Genomic DNA, 19,374 nt, shown 5'->3' with positions numbered 1-19,374 from the left:
GGTTTTCTTAAGGAGCTGGGAGTACTTCAAGTGCTTCTAAAAATACCGGGACACATTGTTTTTAAATAAGTTAAAATCCTGGCCCCCATCGTCCTGTCCACCCTACTAATTTAAGGACACTATTCGATCATTAAAGCATGCGAGCACAGAAATCAGCCTGGACACGATCAGAGATGGCTTGTAGCCTTTCCAATGATTTCAAGTAAGAAGATCTTGAAACTGTAAACAGACTGAAAAAAAGAAAAAAAGTGTCACCTGGAAGAACTGTCTTTTCAAATTCCTGGTGGCACTTCTCCGCTGTCTTGGATTTCAGGTAGACATAGTACCCTCGTATAAAACCAGTTTGAGATTCGGTGGAATAATCCTTCCAACTCAGAGTGAAGGAGTGGGAGGTCAAGTTAATCGTGGCCACTTTAGGGTTGTATGAAGGAGCTAAGAAACGAAGGTGAGATAATGTAAGAGTCACAATTTGGAATTCAGGGCATTCATGTAAATCGAAGGTAGAACCACAGCCCACTCTATAGGTGCTTATGACAAGTGAAGGACTTTATCTTTTTCTCTGACTTTGTTCGTGAGAGCTGGGAAGGAACAAGCTTCGTCTTGTTCAAGCCTTGCCTCTCCCAGAAGTAGAAATAGATGCCCAGAGAGATTCAATAACTTGCGCAAGGTCACACCGCAAAAAAGAAAATAAAGACTTCCCTAGACTTTTTTCTGCGCCTGAATTCTAAACAGTGTTTGGGAGAATAAACTGAAGTAAGGGTAAGGGAGGAGGAGGAAGGGTTATGTTTGAAGAGGTCAAGGTGGCTTTGAAGAGTTTTAGTTCCCAGGCAGTGGCAACGCACAGTTGTCCAAGTGTATGGGTGTGTGTTTTAAGTCGCTTCAGTCGTGTCTGACTCTGTGCAACTCTATGGACCTCAGCCCACCGGTTTCCTCTGTCCATGGGATTCTCCAGGCAAGAAGACTGGAGTGGGCCACATTCCCTCCTCCAGAGGATCTTCCCGACTCAGAGATTGAACCTGCATCTCTTAGGCCTTCTGCCTTGGCAGGAGGGTTCTTCACCACTAGTGCCACCTGGGAAGGCCCCGTCCAAGTGTGGGAAGAGTTTATTCTGAGGCTGCCCTGAACCTGTTCCAGCGCATAGGCTGGTGCATGCCTGGCCTGCGCCCACCAACACTCACAGAAATACCCCTCCTGCCTGTCTGGGACAGCACCCACTCCATGGAGAATATCAAGAGCTGGTCTGATTGATGCAAGGTAACCAAGGACCCAGCTGCCCAGCTCCCAGTGGGTGTGAGACCCTGGATGCCAAGAAGCTAAATAAGCAACCACATGAAAGGACCAAAACTTGCCCATGTTGCGGGTGGAATCAAAGTACAATGTCTGAGACGGGCAGCAATTTCACAATATATCTGCCAAAAGTCTTAAAAACTGTAAAACTGTATTTAAGAAGTTCAACCTTCTGGTTCAAGTACTCTACCTCTAGGACTTTATTTAAAAACCATTATCAGCGCAATGGACAAAGATTCAGCTAAAATGATGGTGAGCCAGATAAGGCATAAAGGGATTTGGCCAAGAAAAAGAGAGAGATTGAATATTAGAGACTGCAAGAAAATTGAGGGTGAATTTTATAGTTTTTAATTGAAAAAAATTTTAATCATCCTAAAAGTCCAAAGATGGGTGATTTGCCATATGCAAACCATGAGGCAGTTTGCAGTCATAATGACTGAAAAGTTAAATATTACTTAGTGATACGAGTCAAAAAGGACTTTACAAAACTGCATAGAGTAAGATCTGATTTTTATATCAAAGTGTATGCCTGTACTGAGAAAGAACACACACAAAACATTAACTCTGGATATGTGCCCTTGGGTGGTAAAATCAGCCAGAGTTTTGGCTTCTTTTGCATAACATTTCATGAATTGTCTTTAATGAAAATGTTTTATGTTTATGATTAAAAAATAATGTTTTTAAAAACCCAATGGCCAGAATAAATAGCACACTGAAAATTAGTAAAGGTGCTATAATTTTCCTAAAGCTGAAGCAAAGAGTCTCTGAATTGTCCTGAACAAGTCTACCCATGGACACAGTAAATGCTTTAAACTTACCCAGTTCCTTCAAATAGCCAGCTTTTTTCTCTAATAAATGGGCCATCCTTTTTGTAGAAATTTCATAAATTCTGAAGTTGTAGCGAACCCCTGGTATAAAAGCATCTAAGAAGAAAAGTCAACAGATTGTCAATAACACAGGATGACATTCTCTTTATTTCGGAAAAGGAAAAGAATGAAAAATGAATTTGGGTCCCCTTAAACAACCTTCCTCCTCCGAGTTTCTGCCCTTCATCTCTACCATCTTCCCTCCTTCCCCTGAGCCTTGGAATGGAGGGGCGGGGGCTATTTTCTACATCATCCTCTCTCAAAATACCCTTATCCATGTGCATAAAACTGGGTGCAGATTCAACCAGAACCAGAAAACCATGTAAAACTCTCTTCTAACTCTAAATCTCCCGCCAGCGACGCGCCCTTTCTCCGCCCATGAGAGGCAAGCGCCTGGAAGATCTGCTTCCAGTAACTCACTTGCCCCTCACCCCACACCTCTAACACTGCTCAAGAAAGGCAAGACTCCTCCTCATTCCCGCCAGCCACCCGAATGACCCCACTGGGCCTCATCAGTCACCCTCAAGTGGTGGGGTGGTGGTGGTTTAGTCGCTAAGTCATATCCTACTTTTGCAACTCCATGGACTGTAGCCCATCAGGCTCCTCTGTCCGCTGTCTGTGGGATTTCCCAGGGAAAAACACTCGAGGGGTTTGCCATTTCCTTCACCACTCACTCTCTGGATCGACAATTCCCACAGCTCTACCTTGTGACCAGCAGATGGCGCCACTAACCCACTGCTCAAGCCACTCACCTACGCTCCTTAAATTGCTACCCTTGCAACCTGGAAAAGACAAAATCCAGTGTGGCCGGGAAAGAGCCCAAGCTCTACAAGTTGCATTGAAACTGAAGGAGTTGATAATCGACTACCATCAACTCTACTCTTATGTCTTCCAAATCCACATCTTTGCTTTTGTAAAAGCTCTCAGGATGACTGTTACAAAGGTCCTTTGCTATCCATTTGAGACTGCTGGCTTAGAACAAATTCATGAACCTTATGAATGAACACCTATCCAGACTTACATCTGGATGGCTCTATAAAAGTAAATATAAAGGTCAAAAGTTAGGCCACATCACTGCAAAACTTGAACTCCAAGACCCACACGGGATTTGGAGTTATCAGTGAGCACAGAGTATCTGAGATGGTCCAGAAATCCTAGTTGAATTAGGTGGATGGAGTGAGATGGTAATACAGAAGGTTCTTACCTGAGCTAATAACTGTGCCCGTGTTAGTGGGGCCTAGGTTTTTCCACCGGAGAACACACGGAAGGTTCTGGGGACCATCACACCACTCCACAACGTAACCTGTGGCATTTCTGGATTGGGGTTTCCAAGACATGGGAAATCCATCCTCTGTACCATTCACTCTTCCTTCTTCAACATTTTCTGTACATTACAAAGAGGGCAATGCTTCAGATTTAATTAATGAGACATGCTGCAAAAGTATCTAAAGAAGAAAATAAGCTTGAACGTGCTGTGTATCTAGCAGGTCCAAGCCTTCCCTCTGTAACTGTGACAGGGCTTAGGATAAGGGCAGGAGGGATGTTTTCATCAGGTTTTTCCTACCTCTCACTCCCAATAAATATTCGCACCTGCCCCTCAAATGTCCCTTGTCCTGAGAGACCCAAAGAAACATCAGCTCCTAAGACAGGGATCAGCAGGCAGGACCGCTGGTGGAACAAATCCAGCCTCGAAAGCTTGTTTTTACTAAGAACAGTTCTAAGATTCTTCAAGTGTTGTTAAAAACAAAGGATAGAAAATACAGATTGGAAAATGATGATTGAAGCACCTATATTAATGTCTAAAATATTTACGCTCTGCCTTTTTACCGAAAAAGTAGTTGACCTTTGACCTAGAACTGTGTCTGGTACTTGATCTACTTTCAAAAATTATCTGTTGAATAATTCAGCTTATTCCCCCACACAATGCTGGCTGCCTCAGAATGAACTCCTGTCTCCAAGATGTGAGGGGTAGAAACTGAGGTGATCGCAGAGCAAAAAAGGAAAAAACGATTCACATACACACAGAGTCAGATTCCGGAAGGGTGTGACAGTACTTAAGACCTAGGGTGCTGCCTCAATGTCTTTTATGCACCAGGGTAGTCTTCCTAACATCCGACAATTGGACAAAAGGTGATGGTCTCAATGGACTACAGCTCTGCTGATTTCAAGCAGGTCAGTCTAGGTCTGGAGGGATGAGAACTTCTGTTTCCAAGGCTGATTCCACAGCCTCCCGCTGTTCAGAAGGCAGTGGACCCAGGTGGTCACTTGAGTGAAAGCAGACTCTGATCAAGGACCGGGCCTGCAAGCAGCTGTTCAGAGAGGCAACCAGTGTGGTGCAAGCAAATATGAGATGGGATGGACTTAATACTCCACATGTACTTCTTGTTTCTCTGCAAGTCATACTTGATGAGGCATCTTTTCTTTTATCTGGCAATTCTAATTACAGCTGAATGTTGATGGGTGCTATCAAATTTTCCAGGGCACCAAATTATCATCCAGCTGGGAGCACCCAAACAAATGTGCAGCCCCAGGTATAAGGTCAGGGGTCCCCCACGAAGGCCTGTGCCTATCCTACCCACACAGCTTCTGTCTGTCTTCATCAGAGACCCGAATCTCTTTCATGTTGAAGCTGACATTTTCCACTTATTCACATTGACTATAATTTCACCCCCAAACTTAAAGCAATAACTCTCCAAAGCTGCTTCTCTAACCTTGCAAATATGTCTGGAGAAGTGAGGGGAGAAGCAAATAAAAAGGGAATCTTTTCTTTTCAGTCATTCACACTTTAACATGAATTGGCTGAACCTCCTTGGCCTGTCTCATAGCACATCAGTGCCTTTATCCACTCTAGAGACATAAGAATGTGGACCATATCGGAAGGCTGGATAGAGCCTCACAAGGGGACGGAGTGGGTTCTGAAGGCAGGGCATGAGGAAGGAAGACAGGGTGGGAACCCCCAGATGGGGATGACCCCCAAACAGAGAAGAGTGTTTAGCAGAGTTGTTTGAGCTGAGCCTCCCTGGAGGTAGAGTTTATCTATCAGCTCCCCGAGGAGTGAATGAAATGCCCACCTTTCCTGTTCTGTTCCTAATAAAGACAGAATACAACCATTCACTTCCTTCTCTGATACAGTTCTTCAAAAGCAAAGATTATGTCAAGTAACTCCTTAGTTTTTCTTCTGTGGCACAATCCCAATTTCTTTTTCTTACTTGACACACTGGATGGTTCTTAACCAAAATAAATAAGACAAAAATAATAACACCCTCCAATCTAGCCCATTTAACCTAAATGTAAGCCTAATTTGAATAACAGGTATAAAGTGACCCGACATAGCCCCACAAACAGGGTCTGACAATTTTTATAGCAGTAACTGAAGGGTGACATTATTGCAAGGTTCACAAACCAATTTAGGATGTCTGTGAGGTGTCCAAGTGTGCAGTGTCTGAATGTGTGTACCACTGGGGGTGGGGTTAGTGCAACCAACTTCCTTTCATAGCTCTCCCAGGAAGGAAAGTAACCCCATTACTGATTGTACATGTAAGGTCATTTCCACCTTGTTTGGACTTTCACAGGCTAAGTGTTTAGACAGTTATCATCGTTTATTCCACAGCTTTGGCAAAGCCCTTTTTGAAAGATGATGCTAGCTCTCCTTGTGGCCAAAATTGACAAAATATTTTGCCATATAAGAAATGCAACTCATATTCCATAAGCCACAAAGCATGCTCATACCAACTCTAACTCCGTTAGGACTGTTCGTTTGTGTTGCATTTATTTGAATAAAATTTGAGATAACTTCCCAAATCAGTGGAAGAATCCCTGGAAGGGAAATGTCCTGAGCCATGGCTGAAATCTTCCCACACCGAGGACTGTCCCAGAAACCCGCCAACATGCCTGGACCCAAAGAAAATGACAGACAGTGTTTGGCAGCTGCATCTTTTGTCTCTCCAAACTACTCTTTCCAATTTATTCATATCTACCAAATAACACCATCAACATTTTCCTAGTGAAGAAAAACAAAACCAAAGAAACTCACCATTTCCAGGATGTCCAGAAATGGCAACTGTGGAAGCTGGAGAAGGGCCCACACTGTTGTGAGCCGTGACATAGATCTGGTAAGAACTCTGGTTGAGGGTTACTTTTGTGCTGTTGGCCGGAGCAGGGACAGAGAGGACCTCTAAACTGGATGGTTCATCAAGATTTTCTACAACTACATTATAGAACAGGATCTTCCCGTTGGTATGCACTTTTGAGAGAGGCTGAAAACAAATATTGACAATCATTTCAACATGGGCTTCCCTCTGAATAAGAGTTTGCTCAACTGCTTTCTTGTTGGTATGCACTTTTGAGAGAGGCTGAAAACAAATATTGACAATCATTTCAACATGGGCTTCCCTCTGAATAAGAGTTTGCTCAACTGCTTTCTCTTCTTTTCTCTCCTTTGATTGCCTTACACACACACACACACACAGGAAATTAAAAGTTTAAGAGCGAAAATAACCTTCTAAATAAACCACACTTGAAATCAGACAATTAACTAAAATTGAGTAGAGAATAGGCTCATTTGGGGGTGAACTTAAGAGCATATCATGTCCAAAGGGTGACCAATTAAGGAATCGAGAGGAAGGGGGTTATTTAGCCTGGATTAAAACATACTTGGTGAGTATGGACTCAGTCGGTAAAGATTCTACCTGCAATCCAAGAGATGCTGGTTTGATCCCTGGGTTGGAAAGATCCCCTGGAGGAGGAAATAGCTACCCACTTCACTACTCTTTCCTAGGAAATCCCATGGACAAAGGAGCCTGGCGGGCTGCAGTCCATGGGGTTGTAAGAGTCGGACACGACTTAGCAACTAAACCACTGCCACCACAATGAGTACAGAGCAGGGAAGACAGGAGTAACCCCAGACAGGAGGGGGCTGGGCTCCTGGAATGCCTCCCTCTACCAGCTGTGTCACCCCTTGCCCCCAAGCTGTGCTTCCCCAGACCCAGGGCCCACGGTCCTCTTTCAGATGATCCTCCAGGCTGTAGAGAATTCTCTGTCCACACAACCCTAAGCCCACTCCCAAGGCCTCAACCCCCAGCTAGATGGTGCCCCCTGATGTGTGCACCCCCAGACCTGAGATCAGGCTGGGGCAGCTGTTGGCTCTGGGTGTGGACAGAACCCGCCTGTAGACTGGCACATCCACAAGTGTGTGAATGAGCCCCCAATGGGGAGGCCCAGAGTGGAGGTGGGAAGAAAAGTGGGGTGGGCTCTGCCTGGGGGCTAGCTCCCCAGCATGGCCACGCTTTAGCACTAGACACTGAGGAATTCAAGAGCTCTGAGTGGGGCTTCCTTGATGGCTCAGATGGTAAAGAATCCGCCCGCAATGTGGGAGACCTGGGTTGGATCCCTGGGTTGGGAAGATCCCCTGGAGGAGGGCATGGCAACCCACTCCAGTATTCTTGCCTGGAGAATTCCCAAGGACAGAAGAGCCTTGTGGGCTCCAGTCCATGGGGTCGCAAAGTCGAACACGACTGAATGACTAAGCACAGGACAGCATAGCCAGTATTCTTGCCTGGGAAATCCCATGGACAGAGGAGCCTGGTGAACTACAGTCCATGGGATCAAAAAGAGTCGGCCATGACTTTGCGACTACATCACCACCACCACCTCCTCAACACAAACCAGGCCTTCCACGTTGTCATGAAGGCAGGTTAGTCAACATAGAAGGACTAGATTGACTTCTGCTACAATCTTTAAGCTTGACTTACAACTTTCAAATATAAATATTCATAACTTTAAAATATGGTATATATTTCTCTGCTTCTCCTCATGCCCTGGGCCCTGCGCAGATGTTAGCGGCAGGCCTGCGGGGAAGTTAGGAGATGCAGTTCTAACCATCAGAACCAGAACCAGCTACCTGGGCAAGGCGAGAGGCTGCCGAGGAAGAAGGCCCTGGTCCAGTTTTAGGGGTATGGATGCGGAGTGGGGATTCCCCGACCAGGTCAGAAATTCTACAGGATTCCTGGGAAGAGCCCTGCCAATCGAAAGACTACATCAGTATCTAATCTTGGTGAAAAGCAAATGACAAGCAAAAATGTCTTTCTAAACCTCTGGCCTCTTACCTTCCAGAACAAGGTCACCGTTGGATGTCCTGACACAAATGTCACATCTCTCCAGACGTCGGGCGCCTCCGATGGAGCTGAAATCAACCAAAGGAAAGCTCCTGGGTCACAACATGGACGTAGAACAATACTTTCAACCTCCCTCTAGTGCGGTCAGCAAAGTGACCGCAGCCAGTCTGACCTGAGGCCTGCATCTCAGCTTTTCGCTCTCTGTGATGTCTGCCGTGGCACACTGTTCACCCTCACAAGGGGCCGGCACTCAGTAGGTGCTTTACAAAAGGGCTGCTACATCGGAACGGGAAGTGACACGGGGGTGTTTGTGAAACTCAAGCCTCAGAGCTTCTAGAAGCCACCAAGGAATTTTGGAACCCTGCGTCAGTCCAGTGCTAGGGGGTTAGTTAGGCAAGAATCCTGCATCAGTCCAATGCTAGATTAGTTAGGCAAATTTCCCATTTCTGGAATTTCTAGGCACAGCAAACCATTGCTACTTCCTTGCCCCTCTGGTGGAGGCGGCAGTTGGACACCCTTAAGTGGAGCCCAGTTCTCCTGATTGCACACTGCCTGGCCCCTGGCTGTGGTCAGAGCCTCGGATCCCTTCCTTGTCCCCCTCCTCCCCATGCACTCCTGTCCCCCAGTTCCTGGCCTGAGCCTGGGGCAGCTCCCTGTGTGTGGGCCCTCAGGGCACTGGCTGCAAACCTCCCCCTGTATGCCTCTCCCCATTCTGTTCTAGAAGACCTTGCCTCCTTGTCATTCTTGCCACTAAACTGTGGCACATAAATGAGTGATTTATGACTGGATTCAACATATCTCTGCACAAGAAGAAAACTGTTTTGCAACATAACATAAAATTTTAATTCTATGCTTTAGGAAAATATAGTTTATGGTCCCCAACAACTGAATTTTTTTAAAAAATGAAAATTTTTTTTCATACAGTTGCTAACACTTTCTATTCAACATGAAGGTGACCATATATTTTTAAAATCTTTGCAACCCCATGCATGATAGCCCGCCAGGCTCATCTGTCCATGGGATTCTTCAGGCAAGAATACCAGAGTGGGTTGCCATTCCCTTCTCCAGAGGATTTTCCTGACCCAAGGATTGAACCCAGGTCTCCTGTATTACAGGCAGATTCTTTACCATCTGAGCCACCAAGGAAATCTCTGAAATTTAAGAGACTCCTTTTTTTTTTTTTTCCCTGTAGTTGCTAACACTTTCTAGCACAACATGAAGGTAGCCATATATTTTTAAAATCTATTAAGAGGCAGATTTCACTTTGCTAAACAAGCCATCAGAGAAGCCAATATTAAGTATAAAACATATTGAAAAACTCAAGCACCATATGAGACCCCCAGCTCAGTGCAGAATCTTCTGCTGCTGGTTTGTATGTGACCACCTGCATGAGAAGAGAAGAGCAGTACAGCTGATGGTGCTCCACATTTATATCACTACAATATCTCCCCATGGGGTTATTTATCTCTGCTCACCGTGATTCTAATACATATAAACATCGACTCTGCCAGCACTGAGCAAAGTGTTATCAGAGTTGAAAAAGTATACATTCACCATCAGTAGATTCAACTGATTTTAACTTTGCAAAAGCAAAGTTAAGCATTTTCAGACTTATGATATTATAATCTAAAATAAACTAGTTACCAAAAATGCTAAAAAAATGCAAAGTTTTTTTCTTTCCACTAAGTTTTAGTTATAATTTTGGAATACCCTTGCAAAATATAATTCCAAAGCAAAGCAATATTAAAGTATAAAGTATTAGGATAAAGCAAATCTTCTTTGCTCAGTTGCTTCAGTTGTGTCCAACTCTTTGCGACCCTATAGACTGTAGCCCTCCAGGTTCCACTGCCCATGGGATTCTCCAGGCAGGAATGCTGGAGTGGGTTGCCATGTCCTTCTCCAGAGGATCTTCCTGACCTGGACTGAACTCACATCTCCTGTGTCTCTTGCATTGCAGGAGGATTCTTTACCCACCGAGCCACCTGGGAAGCCCACAGTTGAGGAATACACCACACTACCATCAGGAACAGGGCTCTCTGCTCCAAGGATTCTTGGGGGGTCTATACGACTAGAAAAAAATGACTGGACTCCTGGAGGGGCTGATGAGGGGAAGAGGCTACTGAGCACCTCTGGTGACCAGCCCAGGTGTGGATTTTGGTGCCCTCGCTACTGCCTCAGTCAGAGCGCTTTAAAATGTCCCTTCCAGGCTGAAACAGAAAAAAAAACCTCCAGAGCCTGCAGACATGAATAACAAGATGGAATCAAACAAATATATACAATCCTTCCTTAGGCAGCAAAACAGCCCGGATTTGAGTCCACAAGCTCTCCAGGCTGTAATAAGACCCCTGAGAGACACACCAGGCAGTCTGGGTGAGGGGGAAACTCTGGAGTCAGCTGGCCTGGGTGTCAGCCGCAGTCCTGACTCAGTCCCTTGCTGGCGGGGCCTGTGAAACTCCTCATCCTCCCTGGGCCTCCCGGGCCTCATCCACTGAGTGAGGAGACAACAGGACCTGCTGCACGGCGGTGGGAGGGTTTGAGGAAAACGCTGGGAACCCTTGGAGCTGCGTCTGGCACATACTAAACACTCTGGGCTCCGGTTACTGTTGTTACGTCTGCTGCTCATTAACTGCAAGCTGGCGCGTCTCCCCAGTCCAGGGGCCCAGGCTGCCTCATGGGTTAGCCCGGCGATGGCAGGACTATTATGTGAAATTGGAAGGAGATGAATGCAGGGCTGGGCCATCTCATCTCCTGAGCAATACTTGTGGTCTAAAACGTAGTTATTTGGGAGGAAAACTCTCTGGTTAGTCATTATTGACAAAACAACCTCTGAGAGCATCATGAGAAAGCTCCCAGTTTGCTGTCGCTGGAATGAACAACTTAACAATGATGATTAAGTTTCCAGATACTACCTTTCCAAACACAGCCCAAGGCTGTTTTCTATGAGATCAGTGCTTTCCTCAGCACAAATGCTACTGTTTGTCCCCACGCCTGAATGAAAAGTTCATACTTATTTACAGAGCCCCAGTTCCAACAGGAATCCAGCAATACTGGGAGCTTAGAAACCATTTTGGAAAACTAAAAATCCCAGAGAAGATGTTCAGTAGAAATAACTTGGATGGCAAATAAATGTCTGACGTACATGTCTTCCTACCCACACTTCGTTAGGCATTAAATTCACTTTTTTTTTTTTTTTAAGATAGTACTCATCCTCTGCTGTAATACTTTCCCCTGAGTTTTTGGTACAAGCAGAAGTTCTCAGGGAAGTCCACCCATCTCCCCTCAGTCAGTTTAGATTCTTGGGATGTCAGGGAGCCAAACGTACCAGCTTCAGCTGTGGTGAAGTTTTGGCTAATCAATTCACTCCATTTCCAGAAGTGGTCGGCATAAGCGCAACGTACACGGGCCATATATTCTGTGTCTGGCTTCAGTTCACTTAAGAGGTACTCACCATTCATTCTGACGGAGATATTGTGTTGCTTGATTTAAAAAAAAAAAAAAAAAAAAGATGAGGTGAGGAGGAAGAAGACAGAAGTGCCGGTGAGCACACTTTATTGTAAAGCCAAATCACACAGGGACCATCGAGACCTGGAGTACAACTAGTTCTCTGAGGAAAAATATCTCTAAATTCTAGAGGTTCATGGTTGATTTCCTGGACCTTTGTTTTTTTAATTGGAATAGAATCGCTTTACAATGTGTTAGTTTCTGCTGTACAATGAAATGAATCATCTATATATATACATTTTATATATATATATATATATATAGAGAGAGAGAGAGAAACACACACACACACGTATATCCCCTCCCTTAGGACCTCCCTCCCACCTCATATCATCCCACCTTTCTTGGTTATCACAGAGCACCAAGCTGAGCTTCCTGTGCTATATAGCAGCTTCTCACTAGTCATTTTATATAGGTTGGTGAAGAAGTAACTGTGGTTTCAGACCATGAATTTTAAATCATTATAACTAGGCTCAAACACGTATTTGTTAAGCAAAACAGGAACCATTACAATCCATATATTTTTGCCATTAAGAAATAAGTTGGTTTATTCCTGTACTGTAAAATCTGTGCTTTGGGATTCATCAAACTCTTGGAAAGCCTTTTCTGCCTCCTGCTGGTTGTGGAAGCATTTTCTCTGCAAAACACTGTTGAGATGCTTGAAGAAGTGGTAGTTGGTTGGTGAAAGGTCAGGTGAACACAGGGCATGAGGCAAAGCTTCAGAGCCCAGTTCATTCAACTTCTGAAGCCCTGGCTGTGCAATGTCCATTCAGACATTGTCGTGCAGAAGAACCGGGACTGTCCTGTTGACCAGTGCCAGGAACTGCAGTTCTTAGTGCATCCCATTGATTTGCTGAGCATATTTCTCAGATGTAATGGTTTTGCCAGGATTCAGAAAGCTATAGTGGATCAGACAGGCAGCAGACCATCAAACAGTGACCATGAGCTTCTTTTGGTGCAAGTTCGGCTTTGGGAAGGGCTTTGAACCTTCTTCCAGGTCCAACCACTGAGCTGGTCATCACCAGCTGTCATATAAAATCCACTTTTCATCACACATCAAAATCCGATCAAGAAATGGTTAATTGTTTTTGCATAAAATAAGAAATGATGACACTTTAAAATGATGATTTTTGTGATTTCTGGTCAGTTAATGAGGCACCCACTTATGGAGATTTTTCACTTTTCCAATTTGCTTCAAATATTGAATTACCATAGAATGGTCAGCACTGAGCTCTTTGGCAACTTCTCCTGTAGTTGTAAAATGATCCTCTCAATTGGTCATTGACAATTTCTGATGGCCAGTCACTGCACTCCTCATCTTCAAGGCTCTTGTCTCCTTTGCAAAACTTCTTGAACCACTACTGTGCTATCGACTCGTTAGCAGTTCCTGGGCCAAATGTGTTGTTGATGTTGCAAGTTGCCTCTGCTGATTTATGGTTCATTTTGAACTCTAATAAGACTGAAGCGACTTAGCAGCAGCAGCAAGAAAATCGCTTGAATTTGCTTTTTGTCTAACATCATTTCCCTAGTCTAAAATAAATATAAAATAAATAGCAAGTCATAAGTCATTAGCAAAAAACATAAAGTGAGAAGTGCCCATTAAAATGATGCATATCATAACCACATTTATTTAAGAAGGTATTCTAATATCAAACAGTAAAATTCAACAGTGCAAAACCATGATTACTTTTGCACCAACCTAATACATGGTAGGGTATATACGTCAATCCCAGTCTCCCAAATCATTCCACTCCTCCTTCCCCTCACCCCCATGTTCGCATGTCCATTCTCTACGTCTGCATCTCTATTTCTGCCCTGGAAATAGGCTCATCTGCACCATTTTCTAGATTCCACATTATGCATTCATATATGATCATTGTTTTCCCATTTCTGACTCACTTCACTCTGTATGACAGACTGGTTCATCCATGTATCTACAAATGACCCACTTTCATTCCTTTTAGTGGTTGAGTAATAGTCCTCCTTGTAAACAGATGATCCCTTCCATTTGAACCCACACAGAAATAAAAATTTCAAGAGATTTTATATGCACTATTCTCTGTTTAGACATAAAGAAATTTTCGAGAATAGAAAGGTAAGCTCTTACTTGTATCACTTTTCCTTCACCAAGGAGCTGAAGCTGACACAAAAGTGCAGAATTGTGTCCTATGGAGGATACCTTCCAGGTCATGCTGGCATTTGTAGCACTGACATGTTTAGGGAATAAGTTATAGGGAGCCATGGGATGAACTGCCAAAATAAATTAAAAAAAAAAACAAAAAACTCAAGCATAGATCCAAAAAGACTTTGGTAAATAGGCACTTCATTTTTTCAATGTTTTACCCAATAAGTATTTTTGCTTATTTTTGAGAAAATGACAAATAAAACCAGACTTGCGGCTAAGTATAGAGTAAGCCAACTACAGCCTTTCTCTCTCATTGATTATATTAGAAACTAGGGGAAAAATATAAAAAGAAACTGAGGACTCTTAAAATTAAACAAAAGCAGGGAAGAACGTAAGGGGAGTCGAAACTTGGAGAAGTGACCCATCAAAGAGGATATAACAGAATCCAGAGTCTAACCAAAGTAACAATGGCAAGAATACAATCCAAAATCATTTGACATACAAAACCAAACCAAAAAACAGAAAATGCCACCAATTTCAAAGGGAAAAGTCAGTCAACAGATATCAACTCATGCATCAAGATGACTCCCTTGAAGCTACAACGATTAGATAAAGACTTTAAAACAGATCTGTGAGGTAAAAGTAAATGTACCTGAAATGAATAGAAGGAAAACACTTCTCAGTGGAGGAAAAAAAATAGTTTTTAAAAAGGAATTAAATGGAAATTTTAGAACTGAAAAATATCAATTGAATATCTGAAATAAAAACAGCTTCCATCTTACCCCGTTCCAGAGCTGCTGTGTGACCTGGCCATTGCCCACCACTCCAATCTCCTTTCTCTCACAGGAGAGACACAGGACGTTCTTTCTGTCCCTGAAACACCCAGAGCCTGCTCCCATCCCAAGAGCTTTTCTAATCCATTCCCTTCGCTCCAAATGCCCTAGAGGTCTCCTGCCTCTCCACCTTCAGCGCCCTCATCCCAGCTGAAGCAGCACCCCAGGCATTCTCTACCCTCCTACCTCAATTTATCTTCTTCACAGGACTTAGTAATGCTTGGAGTTACGCTATTAACTTGTTTATATATTTACTGCGTGTCTCCACACCGCACCCCCTCCACCCTCTCCCCCAGCACACACTAGCACATATACTCATTAGGGGCAATTACTCATTCCTGTTCACAGCTGGATCCGAAGTGCCTGCTGGATTGGCATCACCCTGTAGTTAGCTGACTGACTGAAGTGATAATTAAATTGAAATGTAAATGATGTGTAGAATTAAGAAGGTAAAAGAAGGACAAGCATTCCAGAATAAATGAACAGCATGATTAAAGATTCTGCATTTCATAAAAGAGGAGGGGGTATAATCAAAACATAGACAGAGACACGCAGCTTCAGAGATGTGCAGGCAGAACCATCACAAATACCATTTTCCATTCATTCAACTGGCAAAAATGAAAAGGACGACAACACCAATTTGGAGAGAATACACTGCTACAACCACTTTGGAAATGAATTTGGCATTATCTTATAAGTTGAGCATTTACATTTTCTGAGTCCTCATCAATTCTACTCTTAGGTATAGGTATATGCTCAAAAAAAAACCAAAAAACAAAAAATTATAGGTGTTTACTGGATATATATATATATATCAAAATGCTCTTATTAACACTGTATCCAAGAGCATAAACCTTGAGACAATCTGAAAACCCATCAAAGGAGATGTATGAATAAAATACTGTATATTTACATAATGAAATAGTTTATAGCAGTGAAAATAAATGGACTACAACACCCCTGGATAATATGAGTAAGTGTTAGCAATTTAATACTATATAAAACAATTACTAGGATTATTACATATAGCTTAATGTCTCTGGTATGCATTAAAACAAAATACAAGCACACACAAAATAAACGTGCCATTTCCGCAGTGGAAGGAGCGGGACGGGGGCTGTGGGACGGGAGACGACGTAAGTCATTGTTAGATTTCTAGTCTGAACTGGAGGTAAGCTCCTTGGCGTTCATTACATTATCAACACAAACAAATAATGGGGACCACGGGTCATGCATGCACCCATGAGGAGAAGCGTGGCGTGAACAGTAGTTACAAACTAAGACTTTCACTTAGGCTGGGAACTAGGCAGAAATCTCCAGCACGTTGACTCGATCACACAGTGTGTCAAGCAAAGCTATGCCAGTGACCACAGTGAGCTACACTCAAGTCTCACCTCCATGGATCAGGTTAAAAAGAATACTGACACTTCTTTTTCTAAAGTAGTTTTCAGCCACGAGTGTAAAGTTATACACTTCTTGTGAGTCTTGAGTTACTTGCCAATCACACCGGTTTCTGTGTTTACAAAGTGTCTTTTTCCCGGAAAATCTTAAAAACAAAACACACACACACAACAATTTCAGGGTTTACACTTTTGTCAACACAGATGTGTGTCCCTGAATCCCTTGGGGGACACGTTCAGTGGCTTTCAAACTATGTTCCACACAACAGCATCGATCCATCACCAGCAAATACTGACGATGAAAATACTGTTTCAAAAAACTTGATTTATGTGGTTAAATATGTAAGGATGAATTGCTGACTTCCCCTAGTGGGCTGTGAAAACTTTCCTTAGTTTACTACTTTGGGTACTCTTAAAAAGTTAGAAATTTGGTAGATCTAGATCACCATATGGAGTTATTTCACATCAAGATCCACAACTAATGGTCTTATTAATTTTATGCTCCATTTTCCTTTCACAAAACTTGGATAGAAAGTATTATATACCTGTGACCCCTTAAGGATTTCTTCCTGACCCTGGCAAGGTTGTCTGAAAATAGCTGTTGAAAATTTTTGATATGTTGTCACAAGCACCTCAAACAAGGGAGAATCTGTCACTAATGTAACCAGAGCTCACTTACGATTCAAATAAAGTGTAGGAAGGCAGTTGAATCAAGCCAGTGTCACGCCCGGGATCCCAAGTACAGGTCACACTCTTCAGGTCCCAGGTTTCACAAGAAAAGTCCTTGGGCTCTTCAAGCACTTCTGTCCACACAAAGAAAAGGCAGATGAAACGCTGAGCAGAAGCCCGTTGTTGAAATACAAATGAAATGGAAAGCCCTCTTTGGGATCTGAGGCCACAGAGTTGCTCTGAACAATGAAAGGTTTACTTCAACACAGGCCAGCGCATCAGCAGCTCCAGAAAGTCACATTCGGGCACCTCACCTTGGCCCCTTCTCCTTCCTTCCCTGGGGCTTTGCTGGGATGTCACCAGGGACAGCGGGAGTGACTGTATGAGGTCTGCACTGGTAGCCCCAGAGCTGGCCAGTGAGCCCTCAGCAGTCTGCCGACATGCAGACAAAATGAGCCAAGTGATGAATGAATGGAGTCAGTGTTGCCTGGTGTTTCGTGCTGGATGCTGTGGCTTCGAGAGCCTGGGCTGTGCTTGGGAGGCCAGGAAGCCAGATCTGCGGAACCTGCTAAGTTCAGCAGCTGAAGGCTGAGAGTTCTAAGGAACGTACGTGCGGCATCTCCAAGTCCCCGAGGCACCGCTGTTCTCAGAGGACACACAAGGAGTATGGGTGAGCAAGCGTCCAGGAGACTGGAGGTGGTCTGTGGCAGGGAAAGCAGGGAGGGAGGAGATGCACGTGCCGCCCCACTCTGAGGGGGAGGGCGGAGCCTGCAAGACAACACAGGAGGCCACGGCAGGTCGGGGAGGGGGCATCCACGATCGGCGAGAGAGGTGCAAGGCTGCCTCCTCTCCCCTTCACCACCCAGTGAAGGGCAGTAAAGGCCTCATCTGCTGAAGTCCTGTGTGTGCGGCTGTTGATCATACAGCCCTGCCCGTGTTCCTGTGATCCTCACAACAACCATTACTAGACCAGCTCACAGAGGGGGAAGCTTGGCCAAGACGGAGCACCCAGCCACGGGAAGAAGAGTCAAACCCAGGTCTTCCAACCACGACCTTGGCCGCCTCTCCCGGCCATCCAGCCCGCAGCCTCTCTCCTCCCTGCCCCGCCCCGCCATCCTGTGGTCATACCAGCATGGCTGACACAAAACAGGATATTTTCTCAGTGGTCCAGGTCATGACCTGAACTTTCTCCTTTTTATCACTCGATTTTCTAAGAATAAAATTTCAGTAAGCTCAAGAAAACAACAGGAAATCCAACAAGTATGGCTTCAGAATATCTCTGACAGAGACTCTCCCAGAAGGCTTGGAAAACAAAAGTCAACTGAGGCCACAAGTAGAAATCTTTCTTCTGGGAAAGAAGATTTGATCTCTTCCACGGGAAATGGGAAGAGGGGGTCACAGAGAATGGGTCCACTCACTTGAGACAAAAAGAATGACGCCCTCTGGAACACCTTGGCCCTTACAATAGAAATTGGTCCCAGTTTTCCTATGGAAAGAAACGTTCTTCAGCTCGAATGCCCATACATTTTGATCAAGTTGTTTTCCATATGTCAGTTCATCTTCCAAATAACAGGATATGTTATCTTGATGGTTCTTAGAAATGTAACAAATGGTGACATCGGAGCCCTCTTCCACCAGCTTATCTTTAGGGAAAACGTACAATGGATGATCTCCAAGTGAATTCTGGGCTGCAAGATACGAGAAGACAGCTCAGTGAGGCTGGGGCTCAAATTCAAACCAATCCCCTTCTGTCTCACTCTCAACAGATAACCTTAGCTTTTTCTACCTCCTGGAGAAAATAGGAACCTAAAAATCTATAAACTTTGTTGTGTGCAAAAAAGTCCTGTGTACCATCACTCTTATCGTCACGGGAACATCACTGCTCCAGCTTTCACTGCTGAGACAGCACGGTGACTGTCGCCCTGTGGTCCTGTGAATGACCCTATTATTGCTGGTGATCGGCTGGTTTCCAGGCAGCAGTAGCTGCTCTCTACTGATGCTAGCCAGGTAGGAGGTTCCATGTTCAGGGCTTATGTATTTTCTCTCTTGTCATCCTTATCACCTTACAGCAATGGGACAGGCAGGATTGACCTCAAGTTCGCTCACCCTGCAAGTGGCAAAGCCACATTCACACCCACCAGCTTCTTCCCAGCTCCCAAGCCATGTGTCCCTCATAAGCTCTAAATCATCCTGTAAATCACTCCTCTTCCAGCTTCTCAGATGCCAGTCACCCAAGTATCTCCTTTCACTTCCGTCTTCTTTCTCTATATCCCACTCATCATCCCCCATCCCTGCATCCCATCTCCTCTCCACTCGCTCCTCCACTCCCCAAGGAGCTGCCTCTGTCTATCACTAAGCTGTCATCACCCTCTGATCACCTCATGCCCTTCAGTTTGGCTTCTGGCCCACCAGAGCTCTAAAATTGCCATCACTGAGGTCACCCAAGTGGAGTGGCCTGAGGGGTAGGGTTTTGTTTTAAGGTCCCCAGGTGATTCTATGTGCAACCAGTTGAGAGCCAGTGCTTTGGGGATTAGGAATAATCAGCCTTGAAAGAAATCAAAGAAGACAGGAGCAGATGAA

General features: G+C 44.3%; 1 protein-coding gene across 4 annotated transcripts in view; it reads right to left on the bottom strand.

Moving 5' to 3' along the window:
• OSMR (oncostatin M receptor) overlaps positions 1-19,374 on the bottom strand; it is a 64,105-nt gene that overhangs the window by 5,717 nt on the left and 39,014 nt on the right. For all 4 annotated transcript variants that reach the window (XR_005724774.1, XM_040262364.1, XM_040262365.1 and 1 more), the window contains 10 exons: positions 18,213-18,482; positions 16,805-16,928; positions 16,120-16,271; positions 13,875-14,017; positions 11,589-11,742; positions 8,258-8,334; positions 6,187-6,409; positions 3,358-3,537; positions 2,106-2,210; positions 256-432 (listed from right to left, as the gene is read on the bottom strand). Coding sequence is in view for 3 of the 4 variants with exons in the window: in XM_040262364.1 (XP_040118298.1) it covers positions 256-432; positions 2,106-2,210; positions 3,358-3,537; positions 6,187-6,409; positions 8,258-8,334; positions 11,589-11,742; positions 13,875-14,017; positions 16,120-16,271; positions 16,805-16,928; positions 18,213-18,482 (1,605 nt within the window). In the remaining variant the exon portion in view is untranslated. The remainder of the gene's footprint in view (positions 1-255; positions 433-2,105; positions 2,211-3,357; positions 3,538-6,186; positions 6,410-8,257; positions 8,335-11,588; positions 11,743-13,874; positions 14,018-16,119; positions 16,272-16,804; positions 16,929-18,212; positions 18,483-19,374) is intronic.

The sequence above is a fragment of the Oryx dammah genome, unplaced genomic scaffold, assembly GCF_014754425.2.
Source record: "Oryx dammah isolate SB20612 unplaced genomic scaffold, SCBI_Odam_1.1 HiC_scaffold_20, whole genome shotgun sequence".
Taxonomy (NCBI): domain Eukaryota; kingdom Metazoa; phylum Chordata; class Mammalia; order Artiodactyla; family Bovidae; genus Oryx; species Oryx dammah.
This window is presented reverse-complemented; position numbering and strand designations above follow the sequence as displayed.